General features: G+C 40.4%; 2 protein-coding genes across 18 annotated transcripts in view; one reads left to right on the forward strand and one right to left on the reverse strand.

The window, feature by feature from the left end:
* MCTP1 (multiple C2 and transmembrane domain containing 1) overlaps positions 1-24316 on the forward strand; it is a 384882-nt gene that overhangs the window by 359112 nt on the left and 1454 nt on the right. For 6 of the 13 annotated variants that reach the window (XM_055429387.2, XM_088838464.1, XM_055429392.2 and 3 more), the window contains 3 exons: positions 8286-8395; positions 12139-12248; positions 22748-22845. The exons of 1 other annotated variant lie outside the window; for it this stretch is intronic. In XM_055429387.2, coding sequence (XP_055285362.1) covers positions 8286-8395; positions 12139-12248; positions 22748-22845 — 318 coding nt within the window. Of the gene's footprint in view, positions 1-8285; positions 8396-12138; positions 12249-15820; positions 15960-22747; positions 22846-24316 lie in introns of those variants that run through there. 6 more of the 13 variants (XR_008686400.2, XM_055429396.2, XM_055429390.2 and 3 more) reach the window with 6 other exon arrangements.
* The window catches only part of SLF1 (SMC5/6 complex localization factor 1), a 107951-nt gene continuing 83650 nt past the window's right edge, over positions 16-24316 (reverse strand). For 4 of the 5 annotated variants that reach the window (XM_088838463.1, XM_088838461.1, XM_088838462.1 and 1 more), the window contains one exon: positions 16-24022. The gene's annotated coding sequence lies outside the window, so the exon portion shown is untranslated. The remainder of the gene's footprint in view (positions 24023-24316) is intronic. The other variant, XM_055429386.2, reaches the window with a different exon arrangement.

The raw sequence follows: 24316 nt of genomic DNA on the forward strand, positions 1-24316 counted from the left end.
ACTGAGCACTCTCAGTGTTCTAGACATTTGCGGTAAATGCTTTAGTTTAAACTCAGTTTTATAACCATCAAGGAGGGAGGCTCCATAATTACCCCCATTTTACAGATGAAGATAAGTAACTTGCTCAAAATCACACAGTTAAGGCCATAATGGAAGCACAACCTGAGCTAGGGTTAACCAAAGAGCCAGTCAGTCAGAAATCTAGAGTAGGGACAACAGAGGATGCGATGGCTGGATGGCATCACTGACTGAATGGACGTGAGTCTGAGTGAACTCGAGGAGTTGGTGATGGACAGGGAGGCCTGGCGCGCTGCAGTCCGTGGGGTCGCGGAGAGTCGGACGTGACTGAACTGAAGACTGTGGTTGTCTAGAAGGTTTACAGCCTTCTCGAAACTCAGTTGCCCCCTCAGCTGTGCATTCGAACTCCAGTCAGATTTAAAAACACATCTGGAAATGAAACAAATGATTTCGAAAGAGGCTTTTAAACACACTTGTACACACAACTTTTTCATTAGAAACTGGGATAAAGAAGAACTCGCCTGGCACTGCTGTTTAGATTCAGAAGCGAGCCCAGGCTTCTGCTACCTATTGTCACTTAGGCTGATGGTACTGGACCCATAGAAGGTGCTGGAGAAACTCTGTTCCCGGCCATGTCCTCAAATGAATCAGCCAATGGCCGCGGGGGCAGAGGCTTCCACACCCTTGCTATCTCCTCTGTAAACTGGCTAATCATCACCAGAAGGGATGTTTTAGGACACACCTAATTTAACCTTTTTTTTTTTCAAATGGGTCCTAAGGACAGGCAGTGACTTGTCTTAGGCCACCATTATCTGAGTGTGCTTTCACATTTTCTAGACCTTTCTACAATGCACGCATTTTGACTTTGCAGAATTCTTATCTCAACACTTGGACTGTCCTGGGTGAAGGTTTCCTTTGTCACTGATTTTCCTGTCTGGTTGCTTGGGAACAGCAGCCTCGGGTCTTCTGCTGTGGCTTCTATCAAGGTCCGCCTGAAGCCAGGCCTTGTGGCCCTTTCCCTTGAGAGTCCATCTGAAAGCAGAGCTTCTCCTGGGACAGAGCCCTGAGATGGCATCAGCTATAGGACCGACCCCTGGAAAGTGTACTTCCTGCCTGCTGGCAAGGAGATTAGTCAGAGGTTTTGACACTGATATCTACCTTAATCTTTCAAGCATGAACGAACTGGACAGTTACAAGGAATTTCCTTAAATGGTTAGAGAGGGAGGCTGGCAGATCCCTCAAGGTCTACACGATGAGGGTTTTGAGTAGCAAGAAACTGGGCTCCAGGGAACTCTCCCTCCCAACAGCAGGTTCATCTGTGCCCCCTGGGTACTTTCTGTAAGGTTTACCCACATTTACATTTAATGGAAATGTAACATTTTATGTACAGCCTTCTACAAATAATAAAAAGTTAGAACTTAAGGCGGGTAGTCGACGATTTCGCTTTTGCCTGGCTTCAAATCACCGTCAAGAATATTCACCTTGCCTTCCTCACGTTCCCCCCCAGGCTCTTTGTGTGCTGCTCATCCTCCTGTCCCGTGGGGTGTCCCTTCTGCGAGTTTTCCTCTCCCGCTTCCTCTCTTTTTCCTTCGTGTCCTCTTTCTGCTCTCATCCTTTTCCTGTTCTCTGTCTCCTTCCTCCTTTGCCCGTTTTCATTGCTTGGCCCAAGGGACAGCACTTCCCAAAGTTTTGTTGTTTTGCAATCACCTTTAGAGTTACATGCAGAATGTATAACATTGACGGGGTGGGGCACAACTAAATGTGATTAAAAATTGTACTGTAGATAGAAAATGAGTACTAGAAAGCGAAGTATATGAAATAGAGGAAGCAAAAAAATTAAGACAAGATAAATGTTCATTCTGGAGGGGGGGAAACATGTAAAGTCAGCAGAAGGAGGGGGAAAAAACCCTCAATGTAACATTATAAAGAAACTAATATCACTTTCTAAAATGGAATCTGGCAAGTTGACATGAAGTTTCTTGGGGCACAACTAAACATGCCTAACATATTTAGGCATACTCAAGTCGCTTCAGTCGTGTCCAGCTCTTTGTGACCCTGTGGACTGTCGCCCACCAGGCTCCTCTGTCCATGGGATTCTCCAGGCAAGACCATTGGAGTGGGTTGCCCTACCTTCCTCTAGATATACTGAGGAGTTCTAATATTTCAAAGTTTTGTTTCAAAGGAATAAAAATAGTTAATTGTCTTGATAAGGAATTGTATCCCAAGTTTTACTGCTATACTACTTCTGTTACAGGACAGTTATTTGCACCAGATATTGTACTAAGAGCTCTATATGGCTTATCTTATTTAACCTAGTCCTCTTTATAACTGTGAAACGTGAATATTTTTGAGAACTGTTTTACTTTTTAAAAGAAAATATGCTCTTAAATGGTGTCCATCTTTTTTTTTTTTTTAAACACTGAGGTAGCAATACTTACTTCAGACAAAACAGACTTTATTTTCCTTTTAATTCTGTCTTTATTTATTTTTGGCTGTGCTGGATCTTCATTGCTGCATAGACTTTTCTCTGGTTGCAGCAATGGGGGCTACCCTCCAGCTGTGTTGTGCAGGCTTCTTGCTGTGGTGGCTTCTCTCGTGGCAGAGCACAGCCTCTAGGCACGTGGGCTTCAGTGGTTGTGGCTCCCGGGCTCTGGAGCACAGTCTCAGCAGTTGTGGTGTGTGGGCTTAGTTGCTCCACAACATGTGGGATCTTCCGGGATCAGGGATCAAACCCGTTTCTCCTGCCTTGGCAGGAGGATTCTTTACCAGGGAAGCGCCCCTATCTGTCTTCTTAACCATACCTGCTGCTGCTGAGACACCTTTAATATTTCAGTGGAGGGTTCCTATTTTCAAGGTGAATATTGGAGAAAGAGCCACGGCACCCAGTAACCTGGGTAAGATTTGCTATCATGAAAACTGAATTCGACACTGAGATGAGATTCAGTAGTCAAGAGTCCCTGTGAGTTGTTAAGCTGATTTCCCTGAGAATTTCTGTATTCTAGATTTAAGGCTGCAAGGTAGGTTTCTATGCCTGAAAAAAAGAAGGAATATCGCCACAAAGAAAACATTTCGCCACTTTATGTGCCTTTATTCAACCTATACCTCATGTCTAACATTTCCATAGGTTAGAAGTATAGATCCGAGAGGAAGTCTGTTTTGCAGGGCATTTTACTGAGTGAACTAAGAAAGCTGTACACTAAAACCATCTTTACCATAAAAAATAAATCACATGAAACATAAACATATTCCAAACACAGTTGTATACTTGGTGCCATGTTTGCTCACAGGAGAGCTGTAGTCAACAGTAAACTATCATGATTACGTATCATAGCAAATGTAAGTCTTACTGCTCACCTTTTGTGAGGCTACCTAGCAGGACTTGAAAGGAAAAGCAAAATTATGGTCCAGATGAGCTCTCTGGGGTGCAAATCTGCATTACTCCTCCACGAGATCATATGTTCTGGTTTCCTAGGACAGCTCTGTTTTGTGCTCGTCCTGATATGAGACATCATAGCGCTCCCCCTTTACACTCTTAAGACATGCTCTCACCCTAGGAAGTGAAATAGGTTGAATTTTATAACATCAATATTTTGAGCAACATGTTTTACACGCCTGCTATGTTGAACACAGCACAGGTGTCGAACAGATTCATTTTCTCTGACGTGAACAGGACTGACAGTGACCTCTTTGGTGTGAGTGACTGTGGCAGGATGCAGCTGGGTGCACAAGGAACCCAACCCCACAGACCACACATCCCCTGGCACCTATCACCTTGGCTTCTTGAGAATGGGAGCACATATTGATTCCTTAGGTCTTGAGAGTTTCCTAAGTATCTCACTGCTAGGAACCAGAGAGTTTTTGGAAAAATCCAGTTCATTTTCTAATGGGATAAATGATAGTAAAATAGGTGAATATGAAAGTCACTATATTTCAGGTGTGCAGTTATTGATATTTTGTGGACTATTGAAAATAACTAGATTTTAAAAATCATATGGAATTATTAGAAAAAAACTTGTATAATATACATCTCACGTTTTCAGATTTATAGCTATAGTGCTATTTTACGGGTAAGTTTCTTTTTACATCTTGAAAAGAAACCTTAATAATGCATTAAAAAAAAAGAAACAATAGTGTCATTTCCAAGCTTTTCAATGATTAACTACCCTATGATATTTTTTTTCCATCCAGGCTGGTTTATAAAGGAAAGTAAAAACGACAATAAAAGAAATGTACCAATTTATTCTCTACTAATAAAGTATTGAACATTAATGAAAAAAGTGTGAAATATTGGAAAGCAACACAGAGCAATTCCATTACCCATTGCAGTTTGGGGTCATATACTGTATATAAAGAGTAATTACTCCACTGGTTGGAGACCTCAGTGGAGGAATACAGAATCTGATGAAAGATTTTAAAATAAAAAATTTTATCCCAAAGCATTTCCTTTTCAAAATTTGCCAATGCTCCAGACTTATTTTGAATTTTGGTGGCCAGGGGTGACAAACTTGAGGGGTAGGATGGGTATGCAGAAGGAAGAAAGAAAACTTTAAATGAGCAGATTTTTTAAAACTCTTTAGCCAATACTCAACATTAGTACTTGGATTTAAAGTATCTACTAAAAATAGTCTTTGTAGATGCCTAAAATGACACATCTTATTAATGAAGGGCTCATATTTTATATTTGCACACTGCATTATTAATGTTAAATTTTGTGGTTTCTAACAACCTTCCAATTTCCATTTTTGAATCAAGTTTCTAGATTTCATTTTCTTGCTGATCATGGTGTTTACAATAATAAGTTTCTAAATCTTTGCAAGTCTTTTATTCTTGTTTATCCTCACAGGATCCTGGGTAGGAAATGAAATCTTCTTGGGTAGAATGAGAAGGTCACAGTATATCATGCAGATAATAGACTCTGGAGTTGGCTAGTTGTAGTCCTAATTCCAAGTGCTGTCATTTTCCATGAGCCCGTTTTCTCTTCTGAAAAGTGGGGAAAAATACATTGTAGGATGGTGGTGAGGATTGAACGATCTATGTGAAGAGCGCTTTATGGTGCTTAAAGAGTGTCTGTTTACATTCTGCTTCTTTCCAAAAATAATTTAGAATACAAAGAAATAAATTAAGGAAAAAACAGGTAAACCGTATAAAATCATGTCCAGTGAGTGCTGATTCATGTATGTCTTCTATCCCTATTACTTGATGTTATAGAAAATCAGGGAACTATTCTGGTTATAAAAGTACACTGATTGCAAAGAATTTGAATATTACAGGAAGGCATGAGGAAGGTAAACATCCATTTTTACCTTTAATATTTTGACATATTCCCTTCATTTTTCCATCCTACGCATTTCAAAAATGTTAGGATTATGCTGTTTATCACATTTACTTCCCATTCTTTTAAATTTCTAGTAGATCATAAGTATTTTCACTCTTTTAAGCAGTATTTTGTGATTTCCTAATAGTCTATCATTTGTATTAACATAATTAATTATACCCAACATGTTAATGATTTTTCTGTTACTATAAAAAATATTGCCATGGAAATTGTTTCAGATGTTTGTTGAGTATACTGGAAATCCCATCCCTTCATTTGTCATATTTAAAAATTTTTTTTCTCCATTTAGCCTTTTAAATTTATAACTTTTGATGTAAGTTTTTACTTAACACTTGCTACTAATTATTTTTCTTTGTGATTTTCTTTACTGATTATATGTTTAGAAAGTTCTTTCCTATTCCAAGGTCAGTAAATAACTTACCTATCTTTTCTTCTGCTTTTATAATTCTTTTTTAGTTATTGCTTTTAAATTAGTTTAATGTATATTTGGGATACTTTAGTTTGAGATAGATGCTGAGGTAGATTTGAACTATCTCAAATAGGTTTGAGAATCTATTAAGGCATGATTTAATATAATTTTCCCCAAATAGTTAAAGCAATTACCCAGTAACATAATATTTCCTTCCTTATGATAGATTTATGATGGTGCTTTATCATACAACGATTCCTCTTTTAATGCTCATCTTTCATATTTTAATTACTTAAATATCTGGTACCTTAAATGCTTTCTTATTATTTCTCTTCTGCAAACACTGCTTAGCTATAGGTATTCTTCCAAACAAATTTTAAAAATATTTCATCAAATTCTCCCCATTTTACTGTACACCAAACGCATTAGGATTTGCTTGAAATTGCAAAATTAAACCTTTCTGTTCAACTAAAAGAATACATTCTTTTAATATTCAGTATTCCATTGCAGAAATATATTATCTCTAATTTCTTAATAAAGATTCTGTGCATTTCTTGTTAAGGTATGGCTAAGTATCTTATACATTTTACTGCTACTGTGAAAGAAATATTCTTCACCTCATAATTTCAGACTGGTTAGAGTTTATTCTTAGTAAACTTACACTGTATAACCAGCATGCTTTGTCTTCAAGACTTGATTTATTCTGCATGGAGAAAAATATTTTGTAAGAACACATTACTTCATAGATGTAAATGAACTTAGCTGGTGCTTGAGGGAGAACACTGAAGGCTGTGGAGATTATTAGAACAGACCAATTCTGCAATTATAAAAGGAATAAGAAGGAGCCACTGGTTGTCCATTTTATTCTAAAATGTACAATTGCATAGGTGAAATGAATGCATTTTGTTTTATTCCTGGGGAGGGGAAAAAAGACCAGAAATTGATGCACCCATGTTTGTAATGACAAGTGAAGGGCAACTTTTGAAGACAGTGGGGACTCCGAGTGTCACTGTTCTCTAAACTTTGAGTCTCATGCATTTCATCTACCTCATTGCCTGACAGTCCGTTTGGCATAAGTGAGATGAATCATGTAGGCAATATCTCCCGTGGGAATTAAATTTAAAGTGAAGGCTCTAAGAAACTGGTATCTAAAGATCATGTTATAAAACTGGCATCCACGTCCCCAGTCCCCCTGTACCCTGTTGTCCTTGGAGGCTGCCCACACACCTGTCATTCACTTGCCCTCGCTTTCCAAGGTGGCAGGATGCCAGCCCCAGCCAAGTGTTCACAGTGCAAAGTGCTTTAGACTCTGCTAAAATGAAAGTCAGTATGTAAATGTGCAACATGACGACATTATTATTCTGGTTTCCTGGCTGCTTCCAGCAAGCACTGACTGCCACATGAGGTCTCAAGTGTTCTGGCAGTGTGCAAGTGTTCAGAAGAAGTTAAAAGTAATGAAATTGGATCTACATTTCCACAGAGATTCAAGCTGGCATGGAGAAATGGAGTCATGGGTTGGATGGTCTCCACCAAACAGCCTAGGCAAGTGCCTTTGGTGCCAGGCTACTAAGCAGAATTTTCTATCGTGAAAGGCCACCATTATTTCTTCCTCTGGGTCTAAAATTACAAAACGTGCACATTACCCCCAGGTTCACGCCACTCTTTGGGTGCTTTATGCTCAATCTGCACCCATTTGCTGGAGCACACACCAGCTTTGCTTAGGGCCAGCCCAAGTTTTAAAATGAGGAATTAAGTACCCATAGAGGGAAAATGTTTAGTTAGAACCCCGACTAATCACCCATTCGCTGGAGCACACACCAGCTTTGCTTAGGGCCAGCACAAGTTTTAAAAGGAAGAATTAAATACAAATGGGGGGAAAATGTTTAGTTAGAGCATGAAGTAGGTAGCTCTATTCTTAAGACGGGGACCAGGCTATGTATTTTGCTGTCCCTAAGGTGATGTCTAGAAGTGTCCACTTACTACATTTCAGTTGATTTTATTATTTTTAATTAAAAAAATTTCTTTTGAAGTTTTCATTGCTCACAGGTCTTATCTGCACCCAGCATTCCCTGCTATTAAAACAATCTGGAGCCAAGACCAAACTTAGGCCTGTGGGTGGTGGGCCAGAAAACTGGGTCTGCTAACTGTCGTGTCGTGGTGGGCCCAGGGTCAGCAGAGATTCCAGATTTGGTCATTCTGAGGGCCGATCTCCCTCTTACAACTGTGTGCTTCCTGTCCCCCAATGAAATGTTTCTGTTCATCAGGGCAAGAGCTGCAGAATCTTGAGTCTTGTGCTTTGCAGCCACCTTTATACTGACACAAGTCTACAATGCTGAGTACTCTTCCTGCTCCACCTCCCTTCATATCTAAAATTTTCAGGGGCTGCATGCATCCACTTATATCCATGGAAAAATGAAGTTCATTTAAGTTCAAAAATGTAACAGTGTTGACAATGAAAAGAATTCAAGCCCTGAAGGCTATAGATACCTTTACTCACATAGAATCTCTTTTTTATTGTTTTAGGACAGTGAAAAAAAGGGATTTATAAATAAAATTTATGCCATCCAGGAGGTATGTATCAGTGTCCAGAACATCCTAGATGAAGTGGCTTCCTTTGGAGAAAGGATAAAGAAGTGAGTGATGCTGACATGCGAGCCCTGGCTTTCTGGGGGACAGTGTCCATTTGTTTCTCCGAGGGTGAAATGCCACATTCTTTCTGGCAGGGGACACTCCGTCTGGGTGATCTATTGCTCAGTTTCATCATTATTTACTTTGTTTCTGCCAGTCTTTGGTTTTATGAAAGTTCTGTCAATTTCCTCCTTGAAATTTAGAACATATTGGTTGGAAAGAAGTCATACTTGTAGCTTTGGAAAAAATAACACCGTCCTAAATTTTAGCACATTTTCACAGCGAGACTTTGTTCTTAGAATATGAAATTGCAATAGAAAAAAAAAAAATAAACCGAGTTAAATGAGGATTTCAGGTAATCAAGACACACCTGCATTTTATTATTGGTTAAGTTACAGTTTCATCAATAAAATTAAATTTAAAAAATATTATAAATAGCACCCTAGAAAATATTCTTTCAATTCTAACTAGCTGAGATCATAATTATAGATGAAGTAAACTAATACTTTGTCATTTAGAAAATAAACAATTTTTATAATTTAAAAGTTAGGAAATAGCTTCACAGAGAACAAAAGTAAAAATTAAGAAGTATAATTTGTGTTTTACTTTGTCTTATTTACTGATACATATTTTAAAACAACTGTTTAATTATAAAAATGGTAAGGTGGATTTATAATTAATAATCAGTAAAAAGTATACTACGGGCTCATGCCACTAAACTACATGAAGATTGGCCTGCATAATGATTTCTAAATTGTCTGTTCAAGAAGGGGTGCTTTATACCTGGATAAGCCTATATGTTTCTAGTTTCATATCTCTGTTCATTGTTTATTATTCATAACCAAAAGTCTGCGGCAGATTTGGATGCTTGGGCATACAAAGAAATTGAAAGGAGTAAATTATTTAAACTAGAGGTGTGGGTCATTCATCTGGTGCCTTTCATGTTTCAAGGCATAATGCATTTTATTTTGTATAATTTGTAATACATTTCCACATATGCATAGGTGCTGAATTTCTACTTTCTCACATTAGACACAACAGCCTCCCTGACTCCCAAATGGGACTTTTAAGCAACATTCAGTATCAGACTTCTAAAGATTGATTTCTACATCTTTCTTCTTCATGTCATTTCTGTCTCTGAGAATGTTTCCTTGTTCTCCACAACCTATCATCTGCAGAAGCAGAGTGTAAAGTCCTAAATGGGGCATTTCCCTCCTGGGTGTTGTCCTTTCCCTGAGGTACAGAGTGTGGACTACCTGACAGGAATATCTCATTTATAGTGGAAGACCCTGGGTCAGCTCTGAGGTCAGGACTGTGATTGCTTGAAGGGGCAAGGCTTCTTTGGAACTCTGGGTGTTAGGAGACCTCAGACAGGTACTGGAAAAGACCATGGCCAGTTGAAGTAAATAACCAGGTCGTGGCTGTGGATCAGCCTTGGGGAAAACTGGATTTGGTCGAACTTTCTAAGGGATACACAGGGATACAAGTATAGGCTGAGGTACAGGAATATAGCATTGAATCTAGTGAGTCTTGTAGGAACTCTTCTGCATAATCATCTTTGGACTACTAAAAAGAGAGAAACTCCCCTGGAGTCACATTGGATAAAATGGATCTATCTAGAAAGCAGATTTAGATGCAATCTTTAAGTACAAAATGGAAGTCTCCATAATTACATCTTGTTATGAAATAATCCTTCCAAAACTTTCTTGAATAGCATCTCTTGGGGGTAATGGTATAAGATCACATTCTAGATTTACATTCCATGATGCACTGTGGAAATACAAAGGGCAGTCTTTTTTCCCTCTGACATTAGCTACACTGGTATTCTTTGCCATTTATCCTTCCAAGAGGAATAAGAACACAGGGAGCACTTCAGTGAGGCTGCCCAGGAGGAGGGTTTTCTGTGTGAGGAGCCAGCACCCTCACACATCCAGTGGTGTGATGGATGGCTCTGAGCTCAACCACAGCAGAGCACACAGACCCTCGGCATTCTGTTCTCTCCACTGCGGGCAGAAGCAAGGGAACTACAGGTGTCAGTGAGGAGGGTAGGCATGTTCCTTTACCTGGTGACAATTACAGGACGCTCACTCTGGCCATAGGACATAAAAAAACACGACAGAAAAGCCAGACCCCAAGAGTTACTAAAAATAAGACAACTTGGTTGGATCCAACTATGGCTTTTTTATTGGGGGAAAAAAATTTAGGAGATGTGACCTAGAGAAAGATAAAAAGCAAGTCATATGCCACAAAGTTATTAACTCCTTAAGTATTAGGCTGAAGGGTAGTACATGAGAAAATCTCTTGACAAACATCCTTTATTGGATTACAGACTTCTCTGGAAAAACCCAGTCCAAGTGAATAGAGCATCCATTACCAGGGGACTAGAAGAAATAAACACTGACAGTTATCCATATCATGTACAATTTCAATATTTCCTCCAAGTGTCTCTGGGACCCTTCTCACTGCTAAGTGCAGTACAGTACTTCTAGAGCTTACTGGCTCTAAATAACATCACCTTAATTCACATAAACATGCTGCCATCACTACCAGTCTTTCTGGATACAATAAAAGCTGTCCCCATTTTATACCAGCAAAGTTGATGCTCAGAGGTTGACCACCTAAAGTCATGTAACAGAATCTAGGTTTTGAACACAGATTTGCTACTTATTTTGGTTGTTTTCATTAAATTATGCTCAAGAGTCACTCAAAGATACGTTAGTTCCTCCTTGGAGGCTGAGCACCGAGGCAGGAGTATGCCTGTAAGTGGAGACACGGTTCATATACCTAACCTCGAAGGCTCCACGCAGTGAGTCTGTTCATAATTTTGTCCCTCTCTCTTAAAAACTATCAGAGACTTCCTACGGATGTTCTACACAGAAAGCGTGTTTCGTTTGCCTTCGGTCATGATTTTTCCTTTTTGTCCTATTGAAGTCCTTCCCATCTTCTTGGTACTATTTTGCAACTTCTTCTGTTCGTTGATCCCACTTTTGTTCTTTGTTCTGATGTTTTATCACTGTCAATACTCAGTCTTGCTTCCATCCCTGACTCTAACCCTCTACATTACCAAAAACCCACCCTATTCCAGCTTAAACTTCCTTGGTAGTCTTCAAATTTACCATGTGCCATGTTCTCCTTTGCTGGAAATAATGCAGGGAGAATAGCAGATAATGTTGACTTCATTTCCTAATTATCTATGCATTGCTGGGAGGAGGGCAATGATAGTAACGAAGTTTTTACAGAATTTCCCCTTGCTGACTTCTAGTTCCATCTGAAACATAGCTGAAGTGGAAAGTATTTTTCTAAGGATTTCTAAAGTTCTGAGGATTTCCACAACAGTGTTAAGATTTAGGTCTACAGACAATTGCTGGCAATATTTTACTTCCCGTGTGGGTAATCCTATGTGAGAATTCACAGAAGAAAGAATGGTAGGACCAGGGGCATTCTCCTCTATGAGAAGTTGGAGAAAACAAGATTGAGTACTAGTTTTAGAAGTAGAAAAAGATTTTTAAACCCTAGGAAGTCACCCAAGTAGTATGATGACTTTACACCCTGAAGTCACCTCAGCCAACGAGGTGTCAACACCCCTTACCTGGGTCCTGTATTCAGGAAAACCCACGACCACTGCCACCTCTTCCCAAAAGAAATAAGTCTTTACTAGATCTGTAGTCCAGAGTGTGAATCACATTTGTTTTCATCTTTGAGAAAAGTGTGACGTGCTCAGATTGCTGATGTTTGATTTCTCATTCAGTACTTTCAACTGGACGGTCCCATTCTTAAGCTGGCTGGCCATTGTAGCCCTCTGTGCGTTCACAGTCATCCTGTACTTCATTCCGCTGAGATACATTGTCCTTGTCTGGGGTAAGTAAAGCCTCTTAAAAAAAAAACTGTCATAGCTGCTAAGAACAAACTATTTTTAAGGGATGAGTTATACTGTCAGTAGTTCCCTGTATTTATGGTCATGAAGCTATTCTATGATGGAGAGAGACAGGTCAGTTAAAAATCACAACAGTCTGAAGATTTAGGTCTACCTGCAAAATACATTTCTCTTATCTGGCACTATAGGCTCCATCATACTATAAACATGTAGTGGTGCAGATTCTCCATACATCAAAGTGTAGCTTTGTCTAGATATCACTCTGATTTATTTTCACCACTTACACGTAAACAGAGGCATTGCGATCTGTATGGTGCATTTAGGAAAATATGCTTTTGTGCCGTGGTACTTTATCTTGTGGAAGTATCCGTAAACATGGTACTATACACGGCCACATGTTTAAGGGGTCACCTCTAGGAAACAAGAGGGTCTTTGGCGTCAGAAGGCTGCTCGGGAACAAACCCTCTGCTCTGTGTACTAAACAAGAATGCTTCTGCAGCAACCCACTTCCAAGGTGGTTTCTGGGGAGGGGCTGTCCTAATTTTTAATGCAAGTATGCTGCATGCTGACAGGTCCTATGTACCTAGACTCATTTAGGGCTCCCCTGGTGGCTCAGATGGTGAAGCGTCTGCTTGCAATGCGGGAGACCCGGCTTCAATCCCTGGGGCAGGAAGATCCCCTGGAGAAGGAAATGGCAACCCACTCCAGTATTCTTGCCTGGAGAATCCCATGATGGAGGATCTTGGTGGGCTACAGTCCATGGGGTTGCAAAGTCTGACACGACTGAGGCACTTCAGACTCTATTTAAGGTGGTACTTACAGAACTCTTTCATAGTTTGGAGTTTGTTTTTCCTCACCCAACAAAATTCTTTTGGTTAGAAAACTCAATTTTCAGTCTCTGAGATTGATGAACGTATAAACTACATTAATGAGATATATATATATATATATATAAATGAGACTGGGTAGGAGTAGAATGCTCTACTTGCCCCTGGCCTGCATACACCCGAGATTACTAAACTTATACAAAATGCAGAGAGCCAAATGGGTTTTAACTTCAGAAAACATTGACTTACCCTGAAAGCAAAAAGATAAAAAGGAAAGTTTTGTTCTTTTCCTATCAAGGCTTTTAAAGAAATATACTGGAATAAAATGGAAAAGGGTCTGATGTCTCCAGGCCCCCATGTCTTAAAATCCTTGAATCTCGCTCTTCTTTTAGGCTGTCCTGTCCTATCTTGAGCAAGCCTCTTGCCCTTTATATCATCATCATTACCTTTACACCTTGGGTAGGGAGTGGAGGGTGAAGGGAAGGGTTATTATGTTTTCTTGTCTTAATTCCTATAATCTAAAGAAACAGGAGAATGCTTTCATTATCCAAGGGAAGAGGTATTTCCCCCACTATGTTCTTGGGACCCGACTGTATGTTCTTTCATTCCTTCCTCTGATATTTAAAACAGATGCTGTTTTATTGAAGGCATTAGGGTAGGGCATTAGGTGTGGCAGTTTATTACCTCTAACCTACCCAGGTCAGACCTGCCATCTCAGTTGTGATAGGTGGGGAACTTCTGGTTTCTTTTCCCCAGGCTGTCAGAAAGTGGAGCCCAGAGCAGACATCTGGCCATATAACCTGGGGTGGCCTCACTGGCAAGCTGTCTTAAACGTAATTTTCAGAGAATGTGTTTGGGTCTCTTGTTTCATCAAATAAAATAAAACAAAGAACAGTATTCCTTTAGTGGTAGGTGATTGCTGAAATATTAAACAGAAATTTAAGACATGGTCTCACATGGGGAGACAGAGACCAAACCATAATTGCATTAGCTTATTCTGCCAAAATCCCTGAAGAAGAGCCCAGATGCTCTGGTTTGTGACCCAGTCTGTTGATTTCACAAAAAGCTCTTTGTTTATGTGAATATGCTTGGTAATTTATTAAGTCCCATATAAATGTAACACAGTAGACTTATCCAATTGAAATTCTACATTATACCACAGAATATAAAGAATAGATAACTCTAGTTTTATACTTTGACATTTCTACCTCATCAAGTTTTGTGGGGTTTTTTTGTATACTAGCTCCACAGTCACCTGTATCTGTTCCTCATCCATATCTGCTCTTCAGGTAGAGCCGAGGGTTCACCGTTGGATAATTTAGCTTGGGTAGATATGCCTCATTTTAATGGTTCTTGGCCGTTCTAATCCAAGAAGTGAGCCAAGAAAGTCAATCACAGCAGCATCTTTTGCAAGCATTAAATTTAAATTTCTTGTAATTTAAAAGGAAAATTGGCTTCTAAAAATTTCAATGCCAGAGATAGAGAAATGGGAACATTTTTTTCCTTGTGATGAAGATCTACGCTCCTAGCAACCTTCAAATGTGTACCATAGCATTATTAACTATAGTCACCGTGCTGGACATTATATCCCCATGACATTTTTCGTGCTGTGCTGGATCCTTGGTGCTGTGCGGGCTTTTTTCTCTAGTTGTGGCAGGTGGGGGCCAATCTCTAGTTGCAGTGTGTGGGCTCTAGAGAACAGGCTCAATAGTTGTGGTGCTCGGGCTTAGTTGCTCTGTAGCATATGAGATCTTCCTGGATCAGGGATCGAACCCATGTATCCTGCACTGGCAGGTGGACTCTTTACCACTAGACCACCAGGGAGGCCTCCCATGAAGTTCTAAGACTGGAAATTTGTACCTACTGACTCCCTCACCCACTTCCCACTCCCCCACCTCTGTAACCATTAGTCTGTTTTCTGTATCGACGAGCTTTGTTTCTGTATTTTAAGGATGCCACATGTAAGTGAAATCTTACAGTACTTGTCTTTGTATGATTTATTTCACTTAGCATAATGAATGCCCTCGAGGTCAATCCTTGTTATCACAAATGGCAAGATTTCAAATTGCCATTTTTTTTTTTAATGGCTAAATAATTTTCCATTGTGCGTATGTACACCACAGCTTGATCCATTCATCCATGAACAGACACTTAGGTTGTTTTCATGTCTTGGCTATTATAAATAATGCTGAAGGAACATGGGGGTGAACATGCATTTTTAAATTAGTGTTTTTGTTTTCTTCAGATAGATACCCAGAAGTAAAATTACAGGATTATAGTAGTAGTTCTAGTTTTGATATTTTGAGGAACCTCCATACTTCATCCCATGGCTGTTGTTCAGTCGCTTGGTCCTGTCCAACGCTAGGGACCCCATGGACAGCAGCACACCAGGCCTCCCTGTCCCTCACCATCTCCCAGGTTGCTCAAACTCATGTCCACTGAGTCCATGATGCCATCCAACCATCTAGTCCTTGATCATCCCGTTCTCCTCCTGCCTTCAATGTTTCCCAGCATCAGGGTCTTTTCCAGTTAGTCAGCTCTTTGCATCAGGTGGTATTTTCCACAGTGGTTGCACCAGTTTACTTTTCTTCCAACAGCGCACAAGGGTTCCCTTTTCTCCAGATTTTCACCAACAATTGTTACTTATTGTCTGTTTGATGATATAGTCATTTTGATAGGTGTGAAGTGGTATCTCATTGTGGTTTGTATTTTGCTTTTCCTAATGATAGGTAATATTGAGCATCTCATGTACCTGTTGGTCATCTGTCTTCTTTGGAGAAACGTCTATTCATATCCTTTGCCTAATTTTTAATTGTAGTTTTTGACTATTCAGCTGCATACCTTTTTAATGTATTTTGCCTATTACCCCCTTATCAGACATAGGATTTGCAAATATTTTCTCCCATTCTGCAGGTTCCTTTTCATTTTGTTGGTTTCCTTTGCTGGGCTTTTTAACTTGGTGCTGGCGTGCTGTGATTCATGGGGTCGCGGAGAGTCAGACACGACTGAGCAACTGAACTGAACTGAATTGAGTCCCACTTGTGTACTTTGTCACCACTTATGTTTTCTCCTAGGAGTTTCATGGTTTCAGGTCTCACATTCAAATTTCAGTCCATTTTGAATAATTTTTATAAATGATATAATAGTCCAGTTTCATTCTTTTGCTGTGCCAGTCCAATTTTCCCAACATCAGTTTATTGAGGAGACTGTCCTTTCCCCATGTATATCCTTGGCTCCTTTGTTGTAAATAATTGACCATATATGCATGAGTTTATTTCTGGGCTATCTTGTTCCACTGATCCATGTCATGTTTTTATGCCAATACCACACTGTTTAGTTATGAGAGGCCTGTAATATAGTTTGAAAGCAGGGAGTGTGATAGCTCCAGATTTATTCTTTTTTAGTATTGCTTTGGCAATTTGGGGACTTTTGTGGTTCCATACAAATTGTGGGATTGTTTCTATTAAAAGATGCCATTGGAATTTTGAAAGGAATTGTATTGTAGATGGCTATGGGTAGTATGAACACTTAACAATATTAATTCTTATAATCCTTGAGCAGGGAATACGTTTTCATTTATTTGTTTGGGCTAGTTTCTTTCATCAGTGTCCTGCAGTTTTCAGTGTATAGGTCTTTTACTTTCTTGATTAAATTTGTTATTAATTTCTCTGGTAGGACACTGTCGTATAGAAATGCAATAATAGCATTTTATACATTGCTTTTGTATCCTGAAACTTTACTGAATTCATTTATTAGTTCTTACACGTTTTTGATGGAGTGTTTAGGATTTTCTATATATAAAGTCATGTCATCTGCAAACAGCGACAGTTTTACTTCTTCCTTTCCAATTTGGATTGTTCTACAGTCTGTCTTATATAAGTTATAGCTTCCTGTGCTTTCTTCGGGTTTCCATTTGCATGGAATATCTTTTTTCATCCCTTGACGTTTAGTCTCGTGTCCTTACATCTGACTTCATCTCTCAAAGGCAGTATATAGAAGAGGCTTGTTTTTCTAGTTCACTCAGCCACCCTATGTATTTGCATTGGAAAATTTAGTTCATTTAATTATTGCTCTGTGTATCTACTGTAGGCTTTTGCTATACGGTTACTGCGAGGTTTACTTATAAAAACTTAAGTTTGAATGCATGTGAAAGTTCTAGATTTTTACTGTTTCCCCATGTTTCATATGTTACATTTTACCTGTTTTAAATTAATATGCTGTGTATCCCTTAACTAATTATTATAGTTATTTTTACTATATTTGTTGTTTAATCTTCGTAACAGTTTTATAAATGATTAATCCACTACATTTATTATGTATTTACCTTTATTAGTGACATTTGTACTTTCATGTATTTTCTTGCTACTTATAGCACAGTTTTTTGGCTTTAAGAAATCTCTTTGACATTAAGGCCAGTTTAGTGATGATAAGCTCTTGGCTTTTGCTTGTCTGGAAAACTTTTTCAGTTGTGAAGGATAGCTTAGCTGAGTAGAGTATTCCTGTTTGGAAGTCTTTTTCTTTCAGAGCTTTGAATACATTATGCCACCTCATTCAGGTCTGTGAGGCTTCTCCTCAAAAATCTGCCCAGTCTTCTGGAGATTCTCTTGTACATGCCAAGCTGTTAGTCTCTTGATGCTTTCATGACACCTGTCCTTAACTTTTCATATTTTAATTGTATGTCTTGATGGGGGTCTCTCTGCGTTTCTCTTGTTTGGAACTCCCCAGGCTTCCTGGATCTGTATGTCTGTTTCCTTCCCCAGATTAGGGAAGTTGTCAGCCATCGTTCCTTAGAACACATTTCTTGCCCTCTTTTCTCTCCTTGTCTGTGACTCCCTATAGTGCAAACGTTAATGTTTCACTGATCCTGTATTCTTTTCATTCAGCCTGCTGTTGGATCCCTCCAGTGTATTTTTCAGTTCAATTATTTTATGCTTCAGTTCTGTCTTCTATTTGGTACTTCATCTGTTAATTGTTGACGTTCTCACTGTGTTCATCCATACTCTCCTGAATTTGGTGAGCATATTTATGAGCATGACTTTGAACTCCTTATCAGGTAAATAACAGCTGTTTCATTAAGGACTTTTCCCCCTGAGGTTTATCCTGTTCTTCTATTTGAAACGTCCCTCATTTTGCTTGCATCTCTATGTAGGTTACTATGTATTAGACCAAAGAGCCACCTCTCCCAGCCTGGAAGTAGGGGTCTTGTGTAGAAGATGAACCTTATTATCCAACTTTGCCTTAGCTCTTAGTTGTCTCTCAAACCTTTCCGACGGTCTGAGCAGCCTGTTTTAACAGCTATTAGTAGTTGAGGAAGTGCCAAGACCTGTCAGTGTCTCAAACAGGAGGCTCTCAGTCAACACCTAGACTTAGGCTCACCGAAAGTCAGCCCTTTGGGCTGCAGCTTTTAAAGCAAATACATACAGTGGGGCTGCAAGTGTAGGCCCAGCTGGTGGCCAGAGGATCTGGAGGTGTCCCCTTGGTGACAGTCAAAAAATCAGGGCTTTGGGTGAGTTTGTAAGCTCCTTTCTGGGCGATAACTGATGAGCCGTGGTGACGGAGAGTGGCAATGACAGCACCCCCTGGCCTCTGTTCCCTGAGAGTCCCTCCAGACCTTCAGATATGTGCCAAACCTGAAAGTGGTGCCTCAGGCCAAAGCTCCAGGACAAGCACGTAGGCTTCTTTCACAGAAACACTGGGGGTGCGTTTCAGCCTCCTATTTGTGCAGGGCCATGGTGGGGGCAGCTTGCTGAGACCTGTCTCTTGGGTGTTATAGTTCTCGTGGACCCAGGCACACCACCTCCCCTGACCTCCAGAGTCAGGCGGTCGAGGGGCATCCCCTGGGTGGCAGCTGCAAAAACTGGGGCACCAGACATGTGTAAGAGCACCCCTCTGTGGTGTCTGGAAGGGTTCATGGTCAGCCCTTACATGTGTGTTTAATTAGAAGCCTGCCCCTCAGGCTGCAGCCATAAGCTTACAGGCCTACTTCACAGAGAGACTGAGCTCCTTGGTCTGTACTTCTTGCTGTGCCCTGAGGGTGTCAGAACTCTTTTCTCCATTGGTCACAGTCCTTTAGAACCTGCAAACATCAGCCCCTCTGGCCACCAGAACTAGGCAATGTAGGGGTGCCTCCTGAGAGCAGTTGCAAAAACGGGGGCACCAGACAAGGCTCTGGGAGATGCTGGCCGGCTGGAGAAGGCAATGACTGCATTCTCCAGCCTCCACTACTTCCTGACAGCCCTTCCATAGGCTCCTCTAAGCGGGCCAGACAGGAATCCTGCCCCTCAGGCCAAAGCTCCTGGACAAGCAAGTAGCCCCTTTCTTGGAAAGATTGGGAGCGTGTCTCAGTCTGCTGTCTGGTTCCCTGGGAGTGGTGGTCTGCCAAGAATCGTCTCTCCAAATGTCATAGTTCCACGGACCCAGGAATACAAGTCCCCTAGCCTCCAGTGCCAAACACTCAAGGGGTATCCCCCTGGGTGGCAGCCACAAAACCCAGGACACCAGACAGGTGTAAAAGTTCCCCTCCAGGAGATACTGGTGCTCTGAAGTACAATACTGGCAGAGCTCAAAGATGAGACTCACCAGCTTCCATCCCCAGAGAGTATCCCAGCAGGTCCCTGCCTCCTTGGCCAACACCTTAAGATTAGGAGATGGACTTTCTTCACATAGAACCTGGGCATCTTTCAGACGTTGTGCTTCTGTGCTGGGTCCTGCGATGAGCTCATTAAGAGCCATTTTCCTTTCACTACAGGCCTCTGGGTCCCATGGCTGCAAGTCTGTTGGCTTTGAAAGCCAGGTGCCTTGAGGGCTCATCTCTCGGGTGCAGGTTTTAAAAGCTGAGGTGCCTTATGTGGTGTTCAAAAGCTACTTCTCTCTTGGCTACTCAGAGAGAAGCTCTGGGTTTGTGAGCTTCCTCCTGATGGTGGGTGGCTGCACTGGGCCTGGGGTTTATGGTGAGATTGTCTCGAAGAGATGAATTCATGATTGTCTTAGGTTGCCATCTTGAACTGCCTCATAGACGTAAAACCTCGGGCACCAGATGTGTGACAGCTTCCCTCAGGGAGATGCTGGTGCTCTGGAGCATGGCAGAGGGTGGGCACGAAGATGGTACCAACTGGCTGGAGCGAGGTAGCTGGGGAGAGATGGTTCCCGACAGGAAAGAAAAGAAAAAAGATGGCTGCCAGTCTCTGTCCCACAAGCAGGCAGGCTCCTGAGCATGTCAAATCCGATGTCGTCCCTGAATGACTTCCCTTCAGTGCCTGGAGGCAAGCAAATGATCCTTTCCTACAAAAGGTCTGGTTGCCCCTGGATCAGCTGTTTCCGTGCTGGGTCCTAGAGAGGGTAAGTCTGAACACACATGTTGGTTTTCAAAGCTATGTGTTTTGAGACAAAAATTGAGAGCCCAGAAAAAACCCAAGCATATATGGTAAACTAATATCTAAACCAGGGAGCCAAGAATACTCAATGAGAAAAGACAGTCCTTTCAATAGATGGGGCTGGGAAAACTGGACAGTCACATGTAAAAAATGAAACTTGACCCCTATGTTACACTAATCAAAAATAATAACTTGAAATGGACTGTAAGACCTACAACAATGAAACTTCTAGCAGAAAACATTTTTTAAGAAGTTCCCTGACAGGGATCTTGGTAACAATTTTTGAAAATCACATCTAAAGTACAATCGACAAAATTAAAAACAAACAAGTGGGACTCTATAAAGCCAAAAAGCTTCTGCATTGCAAAAGAAACCATCAACAAAGTGAAAAGACAATCTACAGAATAGGAAAAAAATACTAGCAAACCATATGTATAATAAGGGGTTAATATCCAATAAAGGCCCCATATAACCCAAGAGCAAAATAATCATCATAAATATGGGCAAAGGACCTGAACAAACATATTCCCAAAGATATGTACGAATGGCCAGCAGGTCCATGAAAAGATGCTCAATAACCCTAGCCACTGCTGCTGCTAAGTCACTTCAGTCGTGTCCGACTCTGTGTGACCCCATAGATGGAAGCCCACCAGGTTCCCCCATCCCTGGGATTTTCCAGGCTAGGGAAATGCAAATTAAAACCACAATGAGATAGCATCTCATGGCTGTTCGAATGGCTATCATCAAAAAGACAACATGCTGGCATGGATGCAGAGAAAAGGGAACCCTTATACACTGTTGGTGGGAATGTACAGTGGCACAGCTACAACAGAAAACAGTATGGAGATGCCTTAAAAATATAAATATAGAACTACCATATGATCCAGCAATCACACTTCTGGGAATTTATCCAAGGGAAACACAAAGACCAACCCCCAAAGATATCTGCACCCCCCCATGCTCACAGAGCATTATATACAATAACTGATTCATGGAAACAACTACAGGTGGATGAATGAAGAAGCAGTATACGATGAAATATTATTCAGCAGTAAAAAAAAAAATCCCAAAAACAAGGAAATCCTACCATTTGTGACAACATGAATGGATTTGAAGGCATTAGAGTAAGTGAAATAAGTCAGAGAAAAACAAATACTATATGATTTCACTTATATGTGAAATTGGGAGGGGCAAAAAGCAAAATACCACCCCCCCCAACTCATAGAAAAAGAAAAGTTCTTTTATCTGTCAACATATGAGATGATGGATATGAACTAAACCTACTGGGGTAATCATTTCACTATACGTGTACATGAGACCATAGTGTTGTACACCTTACAACTTACACAGTGATGTATGTCAATTATTTCTCAAAACTAGAAGGGAAAAAAGCTTGATGTTTTGGGGGCTTCTCCCTCTAGGTACAATTCTTAAGAGTCGAGGAAGCCTGATGTGGAGGTTCAAACCCTCACTCCTCAGGTACAGCTCCCTCCTGACCATGGGTTGTCTGGCTAGGAGTGGAGTTTATGGTGAAACTGTGCCCCTGCCTCTCCTACGTGCTTCGACGCGGGCCTTCTCTCGTCGTTGGTGTGTAGACATCACTCAGCCAGTTTTCAGGTTATTCTCAGAGGCAGTTGTTCCATATGCAGCTGTAAATCCCATGTGTTGGTGGGAAGAGATGGGTTTAGGATGCTTATGCGTCGCCACCTTCAAAGCTTTTTATTTTTATTTTTTAAAAAAGCTGGTGGTAAACCTTTTCTAATTCCAGGTCAGTTTAAAATTAAAAAAACAAAATACCAGGTCATGCATTTTCGAACATTAATTTGCATAACAGCAACACTTTCCCACCACTGGGAAAAAAAAAAAAGTCTCTCTTTTGAAAAGGGGGAACCAGTAAGTCAGATTTCTTGCCTTAATCCCAATCCAAAATGTAGGGTAGACAAGTTTTATCATAGATGAAAAGCTACAACAAAGCTTCTAAGTATTTGAGGGGAAAGGCAAGATACACTGCTTGTGCCCTTTGTTTCCCAAATAGAAAGCCTTTCCTGCTGGGAAGAAGCCACTGAAGCACAAAGAGAAAAACAGAGCAGCCACTGAGTTGGAAGGTGGAAGGAAGGGAGAAAAGGGAGGGAGAAAACAGGGTTTTCTGGTTCAGTCAGTCAAGGCTGAGAATCAAGGCAGCCTAACCTCGATCTTCAATCACCAATAATTTTTTGCCAGAAATGTGCCTTCGGACTCCAAACTGTATAGGTTTCAATAATATTTGATCTGTCACTTTTTCAGGAATCAATAAATTTACAAAAAAGCTTCGGAATCCGTATGCAATTGATAACAATGAACTACTCGATTTCCTCTCTAGAGTCCCTTCAGATGTACAAGTGGTATGTAGATTTTATTAACTATTACTGTAGGCATACCTCATTTTATTGGGCTTCACAGATATTTGCTTTTTTACTAATTGAAGGTCTGTGGCCACCCTGTATTGAGCAAGTCCATTGGAACCATTTTTCCAACAGTATTTACTCACTGTGGGTCTGTGTGTCACATTCTGGTAATTCTTGAAATGTTTCAAACTTTTTCATTACTGTATTTGATGTTACTGTTGTAAAAAGATTAATACTTACTGAAGGTTCAGATGATGGTTAGCATTTTTTTTTTAAGCAATGAAATACTTTTAAATTAAGGTATTGCTTTTTTAGATGTAATGCTATTGCATACTGAATAGACTTCCATACATCATAAACAGAACTTTTATATGCACTAGGGAACCAAAATATTCACGTGACTTTACTGCAATGGTCTGGAGATAAACCTGCAATATTTCTTAAGCCTGTATCATTTTTAATGTAGTGTGGCATTGGCTCTTCACGTTCATATCCATTTAATTTTGAAGGTCTTAGAAGAGCCAGGTAAAGTTAATAAAGCCTGTAGATGATTTTGCCACTCAGGGATTAGTCCAGTTGGGGTGTTATCCAACAAGAAACTTATAGAGAAGATGGGGAATGAGAGAGCACTGCATACAGAACCTACCGGGGTGTCAGGGAGGGAGGACAGTCCTCCTCCAAGGAAGATTCAGCTGGAGTTTGTGAAGGGAAGTCACCATTACCTGAAGGACGAATTAGGAATAGTAGATGATGAAAGCAAAGTGTGCCACCAGACACTGAGGAAAACACTTCCCTAAATAAACTACATGAATTAGGTGAGTTTTAAAGATGGCTATTTTAGAGATCAATAAAGGCGGGGGGGGAACAGTAAATGATTTTTTTTCTAAACTTTTTTTAATATTGGAATACAGACGATTAACAATGTTGTAATAGTTTCTGGTGCACAGCAGATTGACTCAGCCATACAAAAGTAACTGATTTTTGAAAATGGGGGCATATCTTAATCCTTTGAGGTTAATTAGTGCCCATTAATCATTAAATATTTTCAGAGTAAAATGAGAAATGTTTTTATTCAAACTATTGAAGCTGGGTTGCAACAGTACCTTTTTCCTTTGCTTCTGTTGAGTCTTTGATTTGGTATCTGACCCGAAGGTGGGCTGGATGGAGGTGAAACCTGTATTAAACAAGCACATAATAAATTGCAAAGAACCATTATTCGGCCCTGCAAAATAGATGGAGATGGTTCAGCTTTTAATGTTACCTGTATATGGGTAGTGGAGATCCTGGCCTGTTAGCGAAGTTTCTATCAGGGCTCTCGTCTAGTTTCTGGCAAGATTTCCCTTGTCTCTTGCTCTGTCTTTCTATTGTTTTCTGCATCCCAGCTGCAGGTCTCATACAGCTTCCAGAGTGAGCACTTTTCCCCCAAGCATAGTCTCTCAATTCCTTTGCTTTTCCTTCCTTTGCCAGA

Source organism: Moschus berezovskii, chromosome 8 (assembly GCF_049115385.1).
Source record: "Moschus berezovskii isolate FMDL1 chromosome 8, NW_MosBer_1.0, whole genome shotgun sequence".
Taxonomy (NCBI): Eukaryota; Metazoa; Chordata; class Mammalia; order Artiodactyla; family Moschidae; genus Moschus; species Moschus berezovskii.